Source organism: Triturus cristatus, chromosome 6, assembly GCF_964204655.1.
Source record: "Triturus cristatus chromosome 6, aTriCri1.1, whole genome shotgun sequence".
Classification (NCBI taxonomy): Eukaryota; Metazoa; Chordata; class Amphibia; order Caudata; family Salamandridae; genus Triturus; species Triturus cristatus.
In genome coordinates, this window is record NC_140589.1 from 1,708,773,637 (window position 1) to 1,708,794,527 (window position 20,891).

Genomic DNA, 20,891 nt, shown 5'->3' on the forward strand with positions numbered 1-20,891 from the left:
ATTTTAAAGCCCAGGTGCTGGGAACATTTTGTATCATATACTAGAGGATTATATGCAAGTTAAATACACCAACTAGGTGTATGCCATTTTGACAGTGTTAAAAGGAGGAGCACGGACATTTTATTACTGTTCAGCAAGGGCAAAGTGCCTAGAGATCTAAAGCCAGCAAAAATATAGTGTCCAGCAAACGGCAAAAAATCTGGGGTAACCATGCAGAAAAGGCATATTTCATACATTTGTTTCTTCTTTTTAATTGATGCAGGGTTTCTATCTTTTCTTTCCCAATCCTGGAATTTTGTTTACCTTCTCACACATATTATTTGGAATACGTGCCATACAATGCAAAGATGTTAATGTGGGAGATGTTCTCCTCAATCTGCTGTAGCAATCATTTGATAAAACATTTTGGTGGTTCTATGTTCTTTCTTCCTGTGGTTGAGGTTGTTTTTCTTTTTTACATTGGCCACACTGCAATTCTTCAAATTATTTTCCATTCTTTACCATCAGTTGCATTCTCGTATTTGAAGATAGAAGAAGTTCATTCTTCTGTGTCTCATGGTCAACTTCAGGTTGCAGAGTTTGCATGTTACCAGCATAACTTAAAGATGTTTCTCTCCTTGGGGATGTGAGAAAAGCGACACAATTATTCATCTTCCTTTTTTTGAGATGTCGAGGCACATGAAGGCCCTGTGACCTAATTTTTAGTTCTGTTAGCCTTGGCCCAGATGTACAATGCAGCTGAAAGTCTCAGTAGCAAATGTAATGGCACCCTCCTCTTCTCAAACTAGCGGAAGTTGCTCCTGTTGCTAAAACACAGGCACTTTCTAATAAGGTAGAAAGATACATAATCTTTTTTTTATCAATGAAAACTTAAGAATAATTTTAAAGCTGCCATAAGGGTCTGTGGACTCCCGTACAAGTCTGCAGACTTTATAAGCATATCTTCCTTCTTACTTGCTAATTTTCATACAGATTTATCAAAAAGAGGTAAAGTTATAAGCGAATGGGCTTTTTTTTTAACCTCCATCACCTTTGCCAGCACCAACAAAATCATCGCGAAAATAGACATAATAGTAGAAAATTAAACATCTAAATGTCTGGGGAATTTCATGCAGATTTATAAAATTTGTCCAAGAATCCATGAGCTTCATCAAAAGGCATTCAAGTTATTAAGAAACAAATAATGGCTTTACAGTGGAAGCTCAGACCTAAGTATATCTACACAGGTGCTATCGCTGCCTGTTTAATACATAAATCTCCCACAGGCGGCAACAATACTTTTTTTTTAATTAACGGTATGTCTGAGTTTGCATTGAAAAGGCATTATTTTGCTTTCATCTCAAACAGTATTCAATGAATTTGTACGAAGCTGTATCAAAAACTAAACGTCATTCCATTTGGGTCCAATATGGCAAGTTTTGTTTATATCCGTCAAGCAGATGGGATCAAAAAGGCGATATTTAAAGGTTTTACCAGATTTTATCATGTTTACTTTTATTCTTTTAAAACATTCAAAGAAAAAAATATATAAGAAAAAGCATAAACATAAATAAGCATGTGCCCATTCAGCCCTGTCCCACCCCCCACTCACGTACCAGCAAAATGATATAGGACAATTTTTAGGAACCAAATCATGAGGTTCATTTCCTCCCATCCCCTTCTGAACTCATAAACATTTGAGTTTTCAGCATTCACCATTTGTCGCATAGAACCGACAGGCTCCACCTCAATGCGAATGTACTCTGCCCATGCCTGGCAGATCTCGGGGCACTTCTGTGGACAGCCATGGGGCTTGTACACTGCCACCTCCAAGTACATTCAATGATCCATCCACTTCCTCCACACCGCCAAGGACCGGGCGGGGGGTGCGTAGCCTCTCGACATGTCCGGTTTTGCCAGAGTCAGACCCAGAAATATAACAGACAGCTTGTGTCTGTTATCACCCAGTGTGTTGGTAATATGGAGGAGAGTAAGCTTCAGGTGCATTGGAACCGACCGGGTCAGGATCTCAGCCAGGCAGGATGTCATGCCAGTACCGGTCAAGTGCAGGACAGCCCCACACCGTGTGTAAGAACGTTCCATCAGCCACGTTGCAGCGAAGACAGTCGGGGAGGCAATCACTCCCATACGCCATAAACAATTGCACATGAAATATACTCTATGGAGGCATATAAATTGGATCAGCCTAATGGGGTTGGGATGGCCGCCATCCCGTGTGCCCTCAGACCTTCAATCCAGTCCTCATTTTCCAAGACCCCCACATCCGCCTTCTAAACCCCCGGAGACCAGACAAAGTGTCTGGGCGATTAGAGATACGTGACTGGTTTATTTTGGAAGTCTCCTATATCCCCCATGATGCATTTACCCTCTAAGGGATTAAATTCAAGGAGGTCTGACAGGGCTACAGTATACGGAGGTCAGTGCATGGCGGAGCTGAAGGTGCTGATAAAAGTGACTACGATGGAGCTGGTATTCTGTTTGTAGAGTCTGAAAGGATTTGAGGATAGTCCCATGCACAACATCACCTAGGGTAAAGATCCCTATCAGATCCCACTTTCAACAGCCTTACAGTGCAGCGACATGGGGCAATAGGCGACCCTGTCAGCTTCCCCCACCACCCTTCTGCCTGACAGAGTGTTTCCATTGATTGAGAGCCATCCATTGATTGAGAGCCACTCTGGTCACTGGGGGAGACCATCACAGTGGCCCCAGCATACCCTCCAATACAGAAAAATGGTCGAATGGAATTACACCAAAGTTGGCATGAAAGCATAATGTCTTTGTTTGGTTTGGTGCAAATCTGTTCACTGGTTTTTGAGAAATTAGAATGTAAATCAATTGTCTCATGAGAGAAAAAAATTCACTCAGCGGGTGGGGCTGGGAGACCACATAGACAACAGAGAGCCGCCAGAAGGGGCTGAAGCTTGAAGGCTGACAATGGAGGGCTAGTCGGAGGGGATAGAGGAGCACCTGGCTATGGAAGGGAAGTGGGAGGGGCTGGAGCAGAAAGTTGACAATGGAGGTCCAGCGGGAGCGGCTGGGGAAGCAAGCTGAAAGTGGAGTGCTGGGGAAGCACAAAGACAATGGGGCCCACCAGGAAGGCATGGGGAAACACATCAATAACAGAGGGCCAAAGGGAGGAGCTGTGGGAGCACATCAACTACAAAGGGCCAGCGAGATGGGCTGGGCAGCAAGCTGAAAACTGGTGGCTGATGGGAGCGGCTGGCGGAGGTCACAGACAATGGAAGGCTGGCAGAAGCGGTTTTATATAGATATATATATATATTTTATTTTTTTTCACTGAAGAAATAAAGGTTAAAGTAATGTTATAGTTAAGTTTTGAAATAAGATGAAACCTAAGGTTTAAAGAACAAAAATACACTGAAATTCACTATAGTAGTTTACTGAGCTGTCAATAACTTGTGCCACCATCGTTCATTGCTTATGACTTTACCAGTAGCCTCTGAGGAAGAGTTACACTCGAAAAGCGTAAAGGCAATTGGGAAGCTGCATTACAACCTGCATACGAAGCATTTCCTTACCTGATGAAATAAAGGCTGGTAACCTGTTGAAGCTCGTGTGCGTCTTGTTTTGAGCTACCTTGTTGTGTGAATCTAGAGGCGGACGCTCTTCCGCCAAGACTGCACCACCCCAGGATTGGAAGGGGGCCACGGGTTTGGATACACCATTCTCATGTGTGGGGCTGAAACTTTGGATTGAGGTCATGCAACGATGCGGGGGCCCACGCAGGGCTCAAACGGCAGTGATAAGTGCGCTGAATGGTACTGTGAATGTTTGGGCACTACATATCCCACAAGTCTCTAAAAAGCCCGGATTGGGGGCGTGACTTTGTTATATTAGGGAAAGGCTGCCCGCCACAGCACAAACTTTACCAGTAGCCTCTGAGGAAGAGTTACACTCGAAACGCGTAAAGGCAATTGGGAAGCTGCATTACAACCTGCATACGAAGCATTTCCTTACCTGATGAAATAAAGGCTGGTAACCTGTTGAAGCTCGAGTGCGTCTCGTTTTGAGCTACCTTGTTGTGTGAATCTAAAGGCGGAGGCTCTTCCGCCGAGACTGCACCACCCCAGGATTGGAAGGGGGCCAAGGGTTTGGATACACCATTCTCATGTGTGGGGCTGAAACTTTGGATTGAGGTCATGCAACGATGCGGGGGCCCACGCAGGGCTCAAACGGCAGAGATAAGTGCGCTGAATGGTACTGTGAATGTTTGGGCACTACATATCCCACAAGTCTCTAAAAAGCCCGGATTGGGGGCGTGACTTTGTTATATTAGGGAAAGGCTGCCCGCCACAGCACGAACTTTACCAGTAGCCTCTGTGGAAGAGTTACACTCGAAACGCGTAAAGGCAATTGGGAAGCTGCATTACAACCTGCATACGAAGCATTTCCTTACCTGATGAAATAAAGGCTGGTAACCTGTTGAAGCTCGAGTGCGTCTCGTTTTGAGCTACCTTGTTGTGTGAATCTAAAGGCGGACGCTCTTCCACCGAGACTGCACCACCCCAGGTTTGGAAGGGGGCCACGGGTTTGGATACACCATTCTCATGTGTGGGGCTGAAACTTTGGATTGAGGTCATGCAACGATTCGGGGGCCCACGCAGGGCTCAAACGGCAGGGATAAGTGCACTGAATGGTACTGTGAATGTTTGGGCACTACATATCCCACAAGTCTCTAAAAAGCCCGGATTGGGGGCGTGACTTTGTTATATTAGGGAAAGGCTGCCCGCCACAGCACGAACTTTACCAGTAGCCTCTGTGGAAGAGTTACACTCGAAACACGTAAAGGCAATTGGGAAGCTGCATTACAACCTGCATACGAAGCATTTCCTTACCTGATGAAATAAAGGCTGGTAACCTGTTGAAGCTCGAGTGCGTTTCGTTTTGAGCTACCTTGTTGTGTGAATATATATATATATATATATATAGCTACTCTAGCTGCATTTGCGCCTGCCTGACATTCTGCAGACAGACAAGCTGTTTGTATTTAGATTGTACTTCTTATCATCAAACTCACAGTCTCCAAGGAACATTGCACTGAAATTTTAAAAGAATTAAGTCCATCAACTGAATAACTGTCATGGAACTGTGACAGTGGTGCAGCTAGAGCTTTTGTCGCCCGGGGCGGAACGCGAGTTTGCCAGCCAGTGACGGTCAGTGCAGGTAAGAGTGGGGGGCAACAGACGACGACAAGCGGGGGAAAGGCGATAGACGACAAGGGAGAATACAATATAAAAAAATAAAAAATAAAAACTCACCTTACGCTCAACACTGCCCCCAAAAAAGGGCCACTTGGGGTGGAACGCCACCTCCCCCCAGCTACGCCACTGGACGGTGAACTGCAGAGTGATAACCTCTATGCATTTGTGAGTCTAGACTAAGTTAGCAAACCCCACAACAGCGTACGTAAAACCTGTAACAAATTAAAGGAAAAAAAACAAGAGCTAGTAATAGGCCAGAGACTCTAACCAACCTCCGCTGTGCACACTCATACAATGTGGGCAAAGGAGACTGACTGTTGGTGGTGTTTTAGGTGCAGGCCAGGCACTGTTGCCAACTGCTACTGCGCAGGGCCAAAAGCTGTCTGTAGCGGGCCCAGGCCGCCAGTGGCTGGTTTTGTTTTGGGAAATAGTGAATGTGTTATATTATCACAAACCCCAGAAATTTAATAAAGAAAGCAAGGTTAAATTGAAACTATCTCAAACAACGTTATTATGAAACCAAAACGGCTTTTATAGTAACAGGAACCGAACCATCACTATACAGGCTTTATTTCTGCCTATGTAATATACATATATAAGAATATTATACAGATGGTGATAGCATCTGTGTGATTATGGCTGGGTCAGAGTTTACATTGAAATTGCATTTTTTGTTTTCTTAATGACTAGCATTGTTCAACAAATCCGTATGCAATTGTTTTTTTTTTTTTAAGGGTTATCTGATTCGGGTTTGGCATGCCATGTTTCATGAAGATCCATTAGAACAGGAGAAAAACAAGAAGAGTCAAAAAAGTCCATTTTAATTACCACAAGATTCTTTGTATTCTGATACAGAAAAACAGAGGACTGTAAATATACAAAACACGGCATAAAAGTAGAACTTTACTCAAGGAAGTAAGTGCCTTAAGTTGATTTAGTTTAAATCTGTTCAGTAGTTTTTGAGTAGTTAGGATTACAAAAATGATTCTGGAAGGCTTGAAAGTCGAGCACAATGTCAATCAAGGTAGAGATATCTAGCAGCACCAACCCGGTTTTGTGGACACAAATTAAAAAAAAAGTAATCAAAGCAAATCAATTTGGATGTGGTAGCTTTATTGCTTGTCATTCTTTACAGGTTAATGAACCCTAACCTGAGGACGCAAACCTAGACCTGTCTGATCAGCTGGCTAAAACATGGGGACATTGTTTACAGTCCCTCCCCCGCCCCCTTAAAAGACCTAGGGCGTCAATCTCTGTGTCCTGAAAAATAAACATGAAGAAGCCATAAGAAAGGAGGGAGAGCATATTTTGACCTCCTGCATCAGGTGGCATGGCCCCAAAGTGATCCGTCCAAGTTTAACAGTATGGTAGTCAAAGGCCTTGTCACCTCTAGACTGGCATATGGCTGTTCTACACTCTTGGGTTTACACAAGATCTCCCTTGCACCTTTAAAAGCCTGCCTCAATGCGGCTGCCAGACTACTTACCGGCACAAGGAAATTCGACCATATTTCCCCACACCTGAATGCTCTGAACTGGCTTCCCCTTGAAGCAAGAATACAGCTCAAACTAGCATGCATCACGCACAAGGCTTTATATTCTAACTCCCCTGCATACCTTGCACAGAAACTTGTGATTTCCGGAGGAATCAGAAACTCCCGGTCGGCCAGAGACCTCTTGCTCCAACCTGCACGCTTTCGTAGGAAAAAAACTTACAATCGGGCCTTCTCCGGGGCTCCTCCAAGAATATAGAACTCTCTCCCACCTGTCATCAGAAGAATCCCCTCTCTGGCTCGCTTAAAAAAGATGCCAAAACCTTCCTGATAGGTAAAGTTCTCGTTTAACCTTAGCCTCAACCACCACTATGAACCTGATCTATGGCTGCCTACTGCCTCCCTTCGAATTATCAAATTACCCCACCAAGAACTCTGGTAACTTATCTTGAGTAATTGTAAATGTAACCTGTAAATATGTTGTCTCGTCTGAGTAATTGTGAATGTAATCTGTAATTACGTGCCCTCTCCCTCTTATGTATCCTGCCCCCTCCTACTCGATCCGTTACCTGGTGATTCTAAGCATGTATATGCAATGCTATGTTTTCCTGTAAAGCGCTCTGATACCCTAACGGGTCAAGTTTGTGCTTTATAAAACACATAAATAAATAAATAAATTTAAAATAAAAAAGCTAATTTGATTGTGCTTTGGGGTTCACTGATCCCCTGGCTGGCTTTGTGGCTCCCAGCGTGTTCCTCAAGAGCTGCAAACTCTGGTCACGGGGCCAGGAACCCATGTTAAGTGTTCTTGGACCCTTGTTAGAGCTTCCACATGGTTTGCAAACCTAGTGATGATTTACTAACCTCGCTGGAGGTCCAGCAAGGCTCCACGAGTTTCAAGGGCCTGCAAAACCTACACCAAGTTTCAAGAAACCTTATTTATCTATTTTGTTAGAACATGGCCTGGTTGTACGGATTGGCTGCCCAATGTTTAGCAGCGTGTAGCAGGAATTGGCTGCCTGCCGCAGGTTGGGTGTAGGTCGTAGCTGAAGGCCACCCCTTCGCCTAAGCCAGCTGGGCATGAATGAAAGCTGTGCTCATTGATGAATGACCACCATCAGGATGTTGGTGCAGGGCCTGGCTGCAGGCCAGTGCTTGCGGACACTCCGTCGGCCAGTACCTGTGGCTGCCCACTCTACATTAGGCTGCCATTGTGCTCAGTGGGGTTTGGCTGCTCATGGAGCTTTGTGCTCTGGGAACTGGTGAATGTGATCAGTTTGGTTTATGACACCTTAACCCCTTCTGTGCCACGCCCTTTCCCCCTCCTGTGCCGGGCGTTGTATTAGTGGGTGGGGTTCATGACGAGATAGTCTCGTCATGGGCACTGAAGAGGTTAATGAATGTTTGGGGAAAAAACTCCGAATGTTACTTAAATAATCACAGCTAAAGTCCCCTTATGGTTACGAACTCAAACCAAAAAAGCACTGAAATTCACAAGTTATGGATAGCCCCACAAGCCATACATCGCAAAACAGCCAAACAAATCATAACTATCCCTCCAAATGCAAAGATTATGAGAATGTTCAAAGATCTGATGTCACTAATTATCGGAGAACTAATTCCCATGGATGCGAAAAAGAGCCTATATGAAAACAACTCTATATCACAAAAATATTTACTTTGCATTATTCCTTGCTATTATTGAATTTCATAACTCTAAATCAGTAGCAGCCACAACGTGTATAGTTAAAATGTGAACTTGAATAACGATAAATTTCATCAACCTTATTTGTAAACTCCAGTCAACTACTTTAAAACAGAAGAACGCCTCCTGCTTCAAATACACATGAAAAAGAATATTGAAGTTCAAGCAGTGTTTGTATGAGCCTCACTCCTCTAGATACTTTTGAAGACTGAGTTTCTTGGTTTCTGAAATAATCTAGAACCAACTGATGGATCATATTATTCACTACTCATTCAGAGAAGCTTTTTGGCTCCACTTGAGAAAGCAGATCTTTCCCACATTACACCAACCTCAGGACAGTACTGGAGCCTTGAGAAAGCCACAAAAGACTGGCCATAATAGCAAAGCCACCACATTCCACTATTACATAACTGAGTTCCACAGAAGCGACAGCCTCAAGTGTAAACTGTGGCATAAATATATGAATAAGTAGCAACATCAAGTAGTAATAACATTTTTTCACCGTCTTTTATAGATCACTTACAGGCAATAACAGAAGTTAAGAAATAATTGTAACTAGATTTAAAATGATCCTAAATGGAATAATATTAAAACATCTGCTACAAGACTGTATCTCACCTGCTGGCTGTTTTCTCGGAGTTTTTCTTGTGCCCTTTGTCTGGTCGGAGGAAACGAAGCTAAATAAAAATTAAAAAAATTAATACTTGTTGCAAACGTATTATCTTTTCCAGCCTCACTTTGAATTTCCTCAATATGGACGGTTTTATGCTGATCACTTTAAGTAAGTTTTAATAATATTTGCAACCACACACCAAAAGGCTGCCATTAATATACTGTCCCGATAAAGGTGGAGTCATAGTCATGTTGTAAACTACAATTTGCTGTTACTGGTTTAGTATTTGATTAGATAGTACCATCATTTTGCCATGTACTTGATGCACATTATTAAATAACAGAATAGATTAAAAAAAGACCTCATGGATTTTAATTTTTTTTACATCTATCAAAAAATAGTCCTACAGTGTAATAAGATTTCCTTATAGCAATAGTGACATTTTATACTCTTTGGTAAATATCGCTTTAATTTTCAAGAATAGCTTTGGAGTCTCAAACGTGTCAATCATAAACTAGAAAATACTATTGCCACAATATTAAAAAATGCCCTGCTATTCAGACAGCAGAAACAAGAATTATGCATTCTTTTGAAGAAAGGGATACAACTTCACCCATACTGATAGAAATTGCATTTGTGGAGTTGGGGAAGGGGTATGAACCTTTCTCAAGCAACAACAACAATCTCTGTCAGGGTGGACCACAAAAGTCACTAAAATTAACCTGTGCTTTCTCTGATAGTTTAACAGCAAACAAATGATGGACAGAATGCTGACAATGAAAACATTCTCCCCCAGTCAAAAGATCTGGGTTAAATCCATAGTTCTTTTGCCCACTACGCCACCCCAGTTTGGACCCAGCCATATGCAAATCAGTCTTGACCCAGTGCCCCATGGGAACAGTTCAGACCGAACTGCCAGGCCAAGTCCTCCCTGGACCGGAAACAAGCATCCTGGGACCGGTTTCAGAGTATGTCACCCTTTTTCAGCCAGGCTAGCTTGAATCCAGCGGCACAGTGAGCAAAGGACCCACGTCTGGGCATACCCATCCCACTTAGGGCAAAAGTGTTACAGCAAACAAATGATGGGCGGAATGCTGACAATGCAAACATTCTCCCCCAGTCAAAAGATCTGGGTTAAATCCATCGTTCTTTTGCCCACTACGCCACCCCAGTTTGGACCCAGCCATATGCAATCAGTCTTGACCCTGTGCCCCATGGTAACAGTCCAGACCGAACTGCCAGGCCAGGTCTAAACTGGGGTGGCATGGTGGGCAAAAGAATGATGGATTTAACCAAGATCTCTTGACTGGGGGTGAATGTTTTGATTTGTTCTGCATTCCATCCATCAATTGTGTGTCTTTTACTCTGATAGCTTGGCACAAAATTCAGGCTTAACTTAGAGGCAATGTGTAATGTATTTATGCAGCATCCAAACAGTAATTAAGTGAAAACACAAAACAGGAAAAATCTCAAAACCAATTTAAAAGAATTGTCTACATTTTATTAAATAAAATGAGACCAAAATGGCAAAAATCCAATTAGTAGAACTGTAGATATGCATTTTCAAAATTTTAGATAAGTATAGTGCCTAAAATCACAAAGCGCCACTCCGAGTCATCTGGTCTTGCTAGACCGGGAGAAAGTCACAAGTTCAGGCTGACTGTGATGGAGCACGAGCTGTTTACAGGTAACAGGTTAGTCCTGCTGAAAAAGTTACCTTCTCAATGTCTGGCGCACAGAGTCCGGTTTGAAAACAGCCCAAAGCTTAGATGGAGCAGCTTGATTTTATAAAAGTTTTTGAGTAGGACTGTTAAGTAAGTCTGTGGATGCTGTTGTTTATAGGAGTTCATAGACATCTCTACGTTGCTTCTTTTACTGAAATTTTGTTTCTCTCTATTCCACAAGATCCTCTTTGTTACTTTAAGACTATTTTAAAAGAATTATGAAGGAGGGCCTATTCCCACAGCTGACGTGCTTTTAGGACCTTCAGGACCAACTCAAAAAGCCTGTACCCAGCTGTTTGTTTTGTCAGAAGGCCTGTTTGTGTTTGTTTCCATATCAGAGAATGCAAAGATGTCTGGGCTGAGTTCCTTAATAGTGACATGTACAGTATAGAGCCTTTTTGTACTAGCTCTTGATAGATTAGGCCAAATTCCAACCAGATCTGAGACGGAGATGTGTTTTAAGGGAGATGAAATAAAAGAAGGAATACCTTGCTTTGTGATATGTTCATAAAGGACCAAAACTTGGAGTTGCGCGAGCGTGCTAAATAAGATACTCGCCTCCTGCTACCTCTTCCCAATGCTCACCTCATTGATGATAATTTTACCAACACAAGGCTAGAATTTCCTTGTTCTATTGGCTTCTTGTGGCTGTTTGTGTCCAGCGGCAGTGTTTTCCTTGCATGTTTTCACCTGGGCTTCCCCTGGTCCCTCCTCTGCATGGCTGGCGAAGTTTCAGTCAGGAGGGCGGAGCTGCACCAAGGAAAGGGCACGGCTGAGGTCGTGACCACTCCCACAGCTGGTTTTATCTGATGCACCAACTAATATGACAGTTATTCTCTTTTATTACTTTCAGCATGCTTTATTTTTGGTTTTCTTGTATATATTTTGGCATTTTCTCAATATGGAAAGAAAAAATGTGCATGTAGTAAATAACAAACACAATCAAACAACGTCTCCTCCACCAGACAAGTCAAAAATTGTGGATGCTAATGATGTTCTTTGTCTACTTTATTGGAAGAAGTACAAGCTGTTCGCTCCAATACAGAAAATATTGAATTGGAAACCAAAAACATTCGTTAAGATAATTCAAGTCTCTTTATGAAAGTCTGCAATACAAATTTAGGATAACAAGTCTAAAATTGACAGAATCATGCCTATTACTGCAAAAATTGCTCCAATGAGTAATTTATCACTTGATTTGGAAAACTGTAATCAGCAATATAATTTGCACATTTTTAATTTGCCAGAGGACATTGAAGGAAATGACTATAGGCGTTATTTAGAAAACTTACTACCTCTTTTTTCCATTTAAAGTTTCTGGAAAAAAATGAAATTGATAAAGCGCATTTAATTCCTGCGCATCGGAATACAAGTCATACCAAAGATCGCCAAATGATCTCTAAAGTACTGCATCATCATCATTTGGTGATGATCCATAAAGCAGCAAGAGAGATTCCATCACTAATGGTTCATAGTAACAACATTTTCATCCATCAAGACTCTGCCAAGAAAACAATTAATGTTCACAAATAATTCACAGCACTCAGTCCACGACTACAAAGCATGGGTTTTAAATATGGCCTTTTTGCTACTATGAGAATTTGGAAAGATAGTTTCTCCAAGTCATTTCAACCACCTGATGATCTCTAGAATTTTTGAGATCAGTACTCTCCTCTGTCTATGGATATGAATGATACTGATACTTAAATTCTTGCTTTTAATATTCCCTCATAGCTAGCCTATTTGCGAGTTTGTTATTAGGCTTTTATCTCTATTGGTCATACTTGCATATTCATGTGTGTGATTCGGTAATATTATTTATATGTTTAAATTGTCCTTTTTCTGTTTGTCCTTGTCTTTCCTTCTCCTCTTTCCCTTATTTCTAGAGCTACTTCCCACTTTTGCATACTGTCCTCTTTTCTACTGTTCTATCTTTTTTATAGATATGGACAATAATAATGGAAATAAATGAGTTTCTTTTAATGTTAAAGGTCGATGACATCCTGTTAAATGTGTAATATTTTAAGATTATTTAGCTATATATAAAGCAGATATTTGTCTTCTTCAAGAGACACATATAGAGGATACAATTGTATCATACATGAAAATAAAATATGATGGCAATGTTATTTCATCAGCTGTGGTTAACAAAAAAATGGAGTTGCAATTCTTTTCACTAAAAAAACTTTGTCTTCAAATACTAAACAAATATTCTGATACAGAGTGCCGATATCTTACTGTCATAATTAAAATTGATAATGCTGTTTTGCATTTGATTAATGTTTATGGTCCAACATCTGATGGTCTAAAATGTTCTTCCCTTTTTACCTCAGAAGTGCTAGTGCTAGATTAGGTAATGTCCCACTTATTATTGGATGTGATTTTAATTTGAAATGTGACCCCCTATAGGTTATAACATCTTTAACTAAATATCGTCCTCCCAAATTATTTTTTACTCTCAAATCCTTTTTAAAAACTACCATACTAGTAGATATTTGGTGTTTACACAATTCAACAGATAAAAACATTCCCTTTTTTTCCAATCCTCATAATTCTTATTCCCTAATAGACTGTTGATTAACAACAGCTCAATTCAACTTCTAATCCTATTATTCATAATATTGATATTTCTGATCTTGCACTCATTTCTTTTTTTCTGCAACTTGATTCCCCTTGGCAGGCTCAACGTAAATGGCGTATGAATGAGAATGTTGCCGTCAATGACACTAATACAAAAAAACTTTCATCTACAATACATGAATAATTTTCCTTCAACCCAGAAGGTTCAACTTCTATTGTAAACCGTTGGGATACATTCAAAGGCTATCTTAGAGGAGTAATCATATCTATTATGGCACATAATAATAAATTATTTAACTCTATAAACGTAAAGATTTAGACAAACAATTTGCCAAATATGAACACCTCCTTATAACTTTTAATAATATAACTTAGAAACTACACTTACAATTTGTTATGAATTAAATTCCTTGTTAAGTAAAAGGGCTGGAATTCAATTTCTAATAATAAGGCTAGATTTTGTTTTAGTGCTAATAGATCTGGATGTCTTTTATCAAATGACCTTCATATAAAAAAAGATAAAAATCAAATAAATGCAATTCATGGTCCAAATGGAAAAATTGCAATAACACAAAGAAATTCTGAACTAATTTTTAGATTTCTATTCAACTTCATACAGTAAACCTCCATCAACTGATACATATAGTATTGATACAATTTTGGTGTCTTGTGGTTTACCTAAAATTTCACAGCCAATCAAAAATAATCTGGATTTGCCAATCTCTGTAGAAGAGATTGAGTCAGCCATTAAATCCCTAAAATCAATTTAATCCCTTGGCCCTGATGGTTTCCCTGCTGAATTTTATAAAGAATTTTCTCCTCTCCTGCAACCTCATGTACACAAACTATTGAGTCATTTTAGTAGCTCAGGTTCAATTTCGGGATCATTTATTGAAGCTTTTATTATAGTTCTTCCAAAACCCAACTAAGGTCCCACCAAAGTTTCAAACTATCAGCCTATATTTTAATCAATCAGGACTGTAAGCTTTATGCAAAAATGTTAGCAACCAGATCCTCTATCCTAGACACTTATCTATGTTGATCAATCTGGTTTTCTGAAATTTAGACACTCTTCGAATAGCACTAAATTATTATTTTATGTAATTGAACCCAATCCATCCTTCTGTTTTCCCTCTGGTGACCTAGTACTTGATGCTGAAAAAGCTTTTGATAAAGTTAATTGGCCTTATGTGCATTTGATTTTGGCACTTTGTTTATTCGCATGATTATAGCACTCTATTCAAGTCCATCTGCCAAACTTTTTATTAATGGCCAAATGTCTAATAATCGTTACCTTTTTAGAGACATTAGGCAGGGATGTCTATGTCACCATTGCTTTTTCTCCTAGCAATTGGACCTTTACTATCTGCCATCAGAAATTCTATTGAAATACCAGGCCTCATTATTACAGATGTAACTATAAAAACGTCTTCCTATGCTGACGATGTCCTGTTATATATTAATAAACCTGAGTAATCCATTCCTCCTCTACTAAAACTAATTCAAAATTACTCAATGATTTCAGGATACACTTTAAATACTAATAAAACATAATTTTCCCCTTAAATGTTCACTGTACCCCAAATGTGTTTCCTGCCATAATATGGCAAAATTATAAAATTAAATATCATTAGTAAACAATCAATTACTTTGAACTGGGAATACATTATTCAACATATCAAGGATAATCTTCATATGTGGTCTGCCTTACATCTACCTTGGTGGGGGGAAATTGAATCTATAAAAATGGTAATTGCTCCAAAAATCTTTATTTCCAATGGTAACTACTCAATTACCTCTTGAGTTCTAAAAACAATGTAGATAAACTCATAGCTAAAGTCATTTGTAATAACAAAACTCCATGTTTAAGTTACAAAAAATTAAAAGCTGCCAAGATTAATGGAGGTTTTGGCTTGCAAGACTTTCTTAAATATCATAAAGCTTTTATTTTAAAACAAGGTTCTTTTTGGTTCAGTCAGAAAACTCTCACAAAGTCACTTTCATGGCTTCTCATTGAACGAGAATTGGTATCACCTTCCCTTTTACCTGCATTGTTAAATATGCCCAATTCAACCACCTTACTAAAATCAACATCCATGCTCAAATCTACAAAACTAATAATAAAGGACTTAAACTCTATGTTTCAATCTCCTATTTTAAATACTTCAAATATGTTGTATAACCCATCTATAAAGCTTGCTCAAACAGCCAAATTCCGGCAGCCTTGGATGAAAACGGGTATTTTGTATTTAAAGGATATATATCATAACTTTTGATGAATTGCAAAAACAATTTCTCTTACCGTCCTCAGACATTTCCAAATACAAACTTTTGTGTAACTCCATCCTGGATTCTCTTCCTAATAATTTACAGAAGAATGCCACTTCTGACCTAGAAATTTACATTCAAACAATCGCTACATCCCCACATGCTATTTCAATGTTTTATTAAAAAAAATTGAACAATGTCTCTGGAAATAATATTACCTCTATCTCTACTTTTTTGAAAAATGGACTAACTCTGTCTCTTTCACAGGAAATTTGGATGAAAATATGGTTCAGTAATATTTCTGGTTGGTTTAATGTTACTTTATTCCAAACCAATTGATGTATACTATTGGATTGTCTATGGACTCCTTTAAAGATATACCATTCAACGCTATTAGATTCTCCAAATTGCTGGCATTGCAATTTAAAACCTGGTTCTCTAAAACATATGCTGCACTATGGTGTCCTAGTTTTGGAAGGAAGTTTGGGTAGTTATTACAAAAGTATTTAACATGTTAGATAACCTTTCCTTTGATATGTTGATTTGTAAATCTATTTTATTAACTACAGGTTTTTCAGATTTAAATAGCAGACTATTAGAATGGCTGCTCTTTGCTGCTTTAAAATCAATTACTATTAATTGGAAAATGCTTCCTTATTATCAATCCATTCATAGTGGTCATGGATAATCTTTACTAGAAGAGGTGCAAAATTAACTATTTTAGGTGTCGTCCATAATACATCTAACTATCACTTATTTTGGAAACCGAGTGATGTTTATAAAGCAGTATGCTTATAAATTAGTTTTACTGATATGTTACACAAAATGGTAATACTTAAGAGGTTTGATTTAGAAATTGGTAGCTCTCTTGAGTTTTCTCTATTCATAATTTTTTATTCCCCCTTCTATTTAAAACATTGAATAGCAATTTTTTACTGTATAGGTGCATTTATCATATTCTTATTGTTCCACAATTTTGTATGTACCTTTTTGGTGCACTTTTTTGTATCGTTTATTATACATTATAAAACTCAAAATATTTTGATTACAAAGAAAGGACCCAACTTTCCCAGAAAAGCTCCCATTCTGAAACTAATTGTTGGATTGAACTTGGCCTTTTTGACTGTGAGAAGAGGAGACAGAGTTGGGCTGTGCAATTTACATGGCAGTGACAGAAACGCTGTTATCAAAGAAGCTATCCTTGGCTTTATTGAATTTAAATGTAGATAGTAAGACAGACAGTATTACAGCCAAACCCTGAGATATTTATAGTTTGTACTTCTAGAGACAGGGTTTCCACCAAGGGGCCAGCTTCCTATCTTTTTTTTATTGGTTTTTACAATGAACAGTACTGAATACTGGGATCGGAAATTGAAATATTGTAACAAATACACAGCTTTTTAACCCCTTCGGTGCTCATGACGGAATGGTTCCGTCATGACCCACGGTTGAGCTGTGCTCATGACGGAACCATTCCGTCATGACCACACCCGCGCAAGATTCCGTCAGCACAGAGGCGGAATCTGCGCAGCATCGAAGGGGTTAATCTTTCTTCCAAACACCACAGATTGAGTTAGGTCTCAATAATTTAAACCTGAGCACAACCATTAGTAACTGTAGCACAGAGAAGACAGGTAAAACTTAGGAGAATTTGTAAAGCATTCATCAGACCCAAAACGGCAGAAAACACAACACAATAAAAATTACACACCAATTTACAAAAATAAAGAACATTTTAACGATCAAATAGAGACTTTTGGGCGAAAATAGGATGTAGGGAAAAGGAGATATGATTTTTCAACATTTTAGGTGTATTTATTGCTAAAAAAGTGCAAAGCACCAACTGCAGAAATCTGGTCAAGCTAGATCTGGTAAAGGTCAAAAGTTAAATATGGCCGCATTATAGCATGTGGTGGATACAGGGTCCTATCTAGTGGAAATTTTACCTTCTGACTTAGTCTTTTCCTTGAAGAAAATCCTCATTGACTGGACAGTCAGCAGGCCAGAGTGCCAGTTGGATCCTAAGAAGAGGTCATCAATGCCGGCAGGCTGAACCGCAGGACCTTGGCGATGGTGGGAAGTTTGAGGCTCTCAACATTGAGGGAGGGAGTACTTTGAGAGGTGAAGTCCGAATATCAGGCCCACGTAGGCAGCAGAAACAGAGTGATGCTCAGCGTTGGTCCTGGTGAAGTCCTCTATGTTCAGACTTAGAAACTTTTCTGGAAGCCCCAATCATTTCAGTGGGGCAAACCAGCAAGCTGAGTCCAACCTGCAGTTCGATGTCAGTGGCGTTCCAGTGGTAGCCTCTGATTCTTATGGCAAAAATCCTAGAAAAAGTTCCCAATTCCCAGTGTTTAGGGGTTGAGAGGAGGAGTACACTCTGACACTTATCCAAGGGCCCCAGGACCTTAGACCTTACACCACTTGGGTGTCAGGACTCACTCCAGACGAAGCCAACATCAGAGTCCAGGGCAGGTCTACTTGTAACTGGTCAGCTGGACTCTTCAGGAAGGTGAAATTCTTGTAGTTTTTGTCTCCCTGTAGCTTAACAGGAGGTCAGCCAACAGACCCTTGGAATCCACTTCTCAGCCCTGGGTGCAAGTGGGAGGAGGTCCAGCCTTTGGGGTCTCTCTCCATAAGTTCAGTATCAGGTGCAGTCCTTCTTCTGAACACCTCCACAGGTCCAGAGGTGTTCTGAAGAAGCTACCCAGGGGTGCCACTGTTATGTCTGGCACAAGTGCATGGATATCAGTAACTCCCTGACCAATATTAAAAAAAGTTCCATGGGGAAGTCCTACGTACTTTGACATAAATTCCTGGGGGTTTGGTACTAAACAATCAGACAGTGATGCCTGTGACAGGAGATGCCCCTTTGAAGCATGTGCACTTGGTTAGTACACCCCCAGGTGTGAGTTACCTTTGCCTGCCACATCTGCCTGTGACAGGGGATGCCAGTTTGAAGCATGTGCAGTTGGTCAATACACCCCCACGCTATCCTGTCATGAGGTCCTCCTAGCCAGAGCTCTTTTGTTCCCATTCATGTGAGCCATTCACATCTCCCAGCAGGCTGCTAGGTAAGAGTTAGAGATTAACTCTGAAAAGGCTACTAGAGGCTTTAGCAGGAAACGGCCAACTTTGTTAAAGTGCCATTTTCAAAATAGTGATTCCAAATCCGGCTTGACCATCAGACTGGATTTTAAATTCCTATTAATTTGAGTCCTCAAACCATGGTTCTAGCTATTCTCATACAGAAGTCAAGCATTATAAGGTGTTATAATGCAACCCAGTGCTTTTCTATGGGAGAGCCAGCCTTGCAAGAGTGAAAAACGAGTTTGGAGATGTTTCACTACCTAGACATGTAAAAGTTAAGAACACATGACCTATCTTTTAAATACCATGCACCTTGCTTCGCAGGCATTTAGCCCTACCTTAGTGGTGACATATAAGCATTAAAGAGGAAGGTTTAGACCTGTTGAAAGAGTGATTTTAACAGGTCGAAATGGCAGTTTAAGAACTGCCAAGCTGCTTAACTTACATGCCTTGGGTACAGAAAGTACCACATACTACAGACTTATAGTTAAGTTAAATATGCCAATCAGGAATTAGCCAATTGTACATGTCTTATTGGTCAGAGCGCATGTACTGGGGCCTGGTTATAAGGGCCCCAGTGCAACAGTCAAGAATACTAGCTGCATCAGTGCAACAATTGGGATGTAATGTTGCAAAAAGAGGCCTTTCCTTGCAATAATCTATCATTACATTAGCATTTTACTATGAATCCCACCCAGCAATGAGTGACACTTTATGTTCTACTTTTTACTATAACAATGTTGCTCTTTTGGAGGATGAAGGACATAGAGAAGAAAAAAGTAAAGGGGAGTACGAGATGGGATGAAAGAAGATGGAGGAAGAGAGCTGCCAGGTAAAAGAAATACTATGGAAAAAAGGAAATAAATAAAATTAATTTCATGACCCAGAAAGAGACCTTTGCACCAACTTAGAAAAAAAAGGTTTTCTAATGTAAAGCTCTTGAAAGGAGGAGCCTAGTGTTGACATTTCTTTGTTTTTTCATAAATAAATTCTGCTATCCAGATCATTATGACTTTGTGACCATACTGTAGGTACAGGCAAAGGTGGTGCATGCTCTCATCTGCCTCGCTTGCCTCCATTATCACTATTGTCAGTCTTGTTCCTTTGTCTGAACTGTTCCCATGAGGCACAGGGTCAGACTGATTTGTATATGGCCATGTCTGAACTGGGGTGGCAGAGTGGGCTAAAGAACGGTGATGGATCAAACCCAGATCTGTTGACTGGGTGTGAGTGTTTGATTGGTTCTGATACTCCGTCCATCACCACCCTCTTTTGTACCGCTTTGTTTGCCATAAGTTGGCAGGGTATGCTCAGACGTGAGTCCCTTGCTCACTTTGCCACTGGATTCAAGCAAGCCTGGCTGAAGACGGCTGAAATCCCAGAAACCGGTCCTAGGAAGCTTGTTTCCGGTCCAGGGAAGGCATGGCTTGGCAGTTCGGGCTGGACTGTTCCCATGAGGCACAGGGTCAGACTGATTTGTATATGGCCATGTCTGAACTGGGGTGGCAGAGTGGGCTAAGGAACGGAGATGGATCAAACCCAGATCTATTGACTGGGTGTGAGTGTTTGATTGGTTCTGATGCTCCGTCCATCACCACCCCCTTTTGTCCCGCTTTGTTCCTTTGGCAGACATAATATAATTTCATAACAAGTCCCTGAATGAATCGCACTGACCGACTACTAACTACAACTCGATGCATGGCTCAAGCCCACCATGAGGTGCCAGAAAAGGCTGCATTGTGTTCCTACTTCTAGTCCAAATTGAAAGTGCTGCACATGTTCAGACCACTGCTCGCCTGCCGGGGCTTACAGTGTGAGAGGTATGAAATCCTGAAGGCAAACACATCACAGTCAAGCACAGCTCAGGCTGCACAGGGCACCTTTGATACCCTGAGCAGACTGGCACAAGTAGTATCACAAGATCTGTAACAAAATTGTGTTACGTTAATCACACTATTTATTCATTGCTTCAGAGTTCCCACACCGGTCTGCAGAGACCATATCAATTGTGCTTGTTAGAACAGCGATGCTGTAAAGTGAAGACCATGCATGCCACATAAAAATCCAGCAAGTTTGTTTGTTAGAACATCCTTAGTGTCACTGAGCAACAATTCACAAAACTAACTTCACCTACTCCAGAAAGTGCTAGCCTCTACAGGGGCACCAACACATGCACCCTGTGCTATTCTGAATC

General features: G+C 40.5%; 1 protein-coding gene across 4 annotated transcripts in view; it reads right to left on the reverse strand.

Annotated features, from left to right (window-relative positions):
• Window positions 1-20,891, reverse strand: part of GPATCH2 (G-patch domain containing 2) — a 569,031-nt gene that overhangs the window by 149,317 nt on the left and 398,823 nt on the right. For all 4 annotated transcript variants that reach the window (XR_014963203.1, XM_085612932.1, XM_085612934.1 and 1 more), the window contains exon 8: window positions 9,041-9,099. Coding sequence is in view for 3 of the 4 variants with exons in the window: in XM_085612932.1 (XP_085469058.1) it covers window positions 9,041-9,099 (59 nt within the window). In the remaining variant the exon portion in view is untranslated. The remainder of the gene's footprint in view (window positions 1-9,040; window positions 9,100-20,891) is intronic.